This window comes from Notolepis coatsorum (genome assembly GCF_963971535.1).
Source record: "Notolepis coatsorum genome assembly, contig: SCAFFOLD_244, whole genome shotgun sequence".
NCBI lineage: Eukaryota > Metazoa > Chordata > Actinopteri > Aulopiformes > Paralepididae > Notolepis > Notolepis coatsorum.
The window spans coordinates 224,886-227,724 of NW_028170389.1; the positions used below are offsets into that span (position 1 = coordinate 224,886).

The following is a 2,839-nucleotide window of genomic DNA, read 5'->3' on the forward strand; positions in this document are numbered from 1 at the left end:
CAGCAGTTCAATGGACCCCAGTATAATGTCTGTCTATCTATACCTGTTTAATCCCTTTGTCTATCTGTTTCTCCATTGCAATTGTTTTCCCATTGGGACTGTCAGACACGCAGAGATACATGGACTGAGGTCAGTATAAGGTTTAAAGAAAGAATAGTTTATTCAAGGGTAGGGGGTTACATGGTGGGAGCAGGGGTCAGGGAAAAGTGGTTACTGCTGGATACGACGGATGGACTGGATCTGGGGGGTCTGGGAGTGGGAGCCGAACTCCCTGAAGTGCTTGTACTCTCCGCAGTGACGATCGCACTCCATGACGTACTGGTAGCCACGGTAACCGGGGTACTGGTAGCACACGAATCTGTTGTGAAATCAAAAGAGAAGGGAGTCAGTCATTGAGATGAGAGTTGTGGAAGCCAAGCCAGCATGGTGCTGCTGGTGAGAGGGTAGAGGGGGGGGGGGGGGGGGTAGCAGGGTAGAGAGTTTATGTCTAAATAAAATCAATCAATCAATCAATCGGAGATAGTAGCGGGTACTCACGCTCCAGACTGGACTCTGAGAGAGCCCACTTCGTTGTTGCACCATCCCATGGCCTGGAGGGAGGGGTAGTCGTCGCTGAGCTCACCCTTGCGGCCCAGGAAGTTCTCGCGCTCGAAGATGGTCATACGGCACTCCCTGTGGTTCTGGGGGGCAAACAGCACAGTGGACATCATTACTATTTGGTTCCTCAGTGCAGGATTCACCTTATTGCTAAGAGGCGGAAGTCCGTTCACTTCATAGTCTTTTCCCCTTTATTGAGACAGTCGAGAGAGACGCTAAGACAGATGGTTCTCCTATGCCAGGCCAGCGGGGGTGCTGCATGCCGTGTCTCTAGACACGAGACCGTTCTGGTCACTGGCCTATCTTTTAAAAACAGAACACTGAGTCCATGAGGAAGTGAGGGGGGGGGGGGCTGTGATGCACGCTAAGAGGGGGGAATTGAACTCACGGCACAGGCGATGGGTCGGAAGGAGGTCAGCCTCTCGATGTGATAGGCGTTGCTGCCGCCGAAGGCGTCACACTGGGGGTACTCTCCTCTCTCCAGAACAAACTGCTGTCCCTGGTAGGAGGCGTGCTCGTAGCCCACCCAGCTGGAGGGAGAGAGGGGAGGAGGTGGGTCACATACACATTCAGGGAACAGCTACAGGTCAAGTTAAAGTTAAGTAAACATAGTGGGTGATTGAGAAGATGGGTATGTGTGATTGGTGAACTTAGATATTTTATTATATAATATGTGTTATTGAGGTGTATTGTATTGTTTTATTGTATTGTATTGATTGTATTGTATTGATTGTATTGTATTGTATTGATTTGTGTGCACCCCAGTAATAGTAGCCTATGCCTGTGGCTAATGGGGATCCGAATAAACTAAACTAAACTAAACTACAAAACCTTAGAGTGCAACTGACTGAAAACTCACTGAACCAAGCTGCATACATCATATATATATATATATATCATATATAAGTATATATGTATATGGATGTGTATATGTATATAAACAATATAGATAGAACAATTTAAGTGACAAAAGACCAGTTAGCAGTTTATGATGATGAAAATAAGGGTACGTGTTTGTTTGAGGTTCTGTTACTCTTTCAAGCGGATGTAACCTCCTCCTCTGTGTGTGTGTGTGTGTGTGTGTGTGTGTGTGTGTGTGTGTGTGTGTGTGTGTGTGTGTGTGTGTGTGTGTGTGTGTGTGTGTGTGTGTGTGTGTGTTACTCACGCTCCACTCTCCACCCTCAGGGAGCGCACGGTCTCGAAGCCGAACTCCATGACGTTGCAGCACTCGGAGGTGAACTCATGGCGACGGCCCTGGAAGCACTCCTCGTCGAAGACAATGATCTGGGAAGAGAGAGGCTCGTGAACAGGTGCTCCCTGTGCCCACAGCACCACACCACACACCGGGCACGGGGAACCCCCTGGTTCTGTGTCTCCACCCGTGGAGAGAACAGTTAAAGGCCCAATCCATAATCCAAATGGGAACAAATGGGTAGTAGTAGCCCCATCAAAAATAATAAAACATTCGTTTTTTTTCGTCTTAAATGGAATGAAGATAAGTTTCCATTTGGATACATTTTCATTGATTGAGCTATTGATACAAGAACTAACATTAGACAACAGCTAGTATAGGTTTTCAATCCCATTTACAATTTAAGTGTATTTGTTATATATTTTGTGGCTACGGAAGGTTTGTTTACAAGATGATGTCACAGACATGCTTCCAAGGAGGAGGAGGAGGAGGAGGAGGGATCTTATAATCTTGTGATGTTACATAAATGTGATTTCGTTTTAGATTGGTCTGAATTTGGGCTGGAGTTAATCCAGTCTGTTAGGACAGAAACAAGCCGTTGAGACACAAACTCACCTTCCAGTGGCCGGAGAACTTGGTGCAGTGATGAGTCATGTTGTCTGGAGGGATGGAGGGCAAGAGAGGTCAACATACTGATCAGAGCAGCTGGTTTAACCCACACACACACACATCTAGTGGCACATACACACATCTAGTGGAACACACACACACACACACACACACACACACACACACACACACATCTAGTGGCACACACACACACACATCTAGTGGAACACACACACACACACACACATCTAGTGGCACACACACACACACATCTAGTGGAACACACACACACACACACACATCTAGTGGAACACACACACACACACACACACACACATCTAGTGGAACACACACACATCTAGTGGAACACACACACATCTAGTGGAACACATACACACACATCTAGTGGAACACACACACACACATCTAGTGGAACACACA

General features: G+C 46.8%; 1 protein-coding gene across 1 annotated transcript; it reads right to left on the bottom strand.

Annotated features, from left to right (window-relative positions):
- Positions 1-210: 210 nt before the first annotated feature.
- On the bottom strand, positions 211-2,443 carry cryba4 (crystallin, beta A4; the record flags this gene model as incomplete). The annotated part of the gene is made up of 5 exons (XM_084339412.1): positions 211-358; positions 538-680; positions 986-1,127; positions 1,763-1,881; positions 2,405-2,443. The coding sequence occupies 5 exons, from the start codon at positions 2,441-2,443 to the stop codon at positions 211-213; spliced, it is 591 nt and encodes a 196-aa protein (XP_084195538.1).
- Between the last annotated feature and the right edge of the window lie 396 nt (positions 2,444-2,839).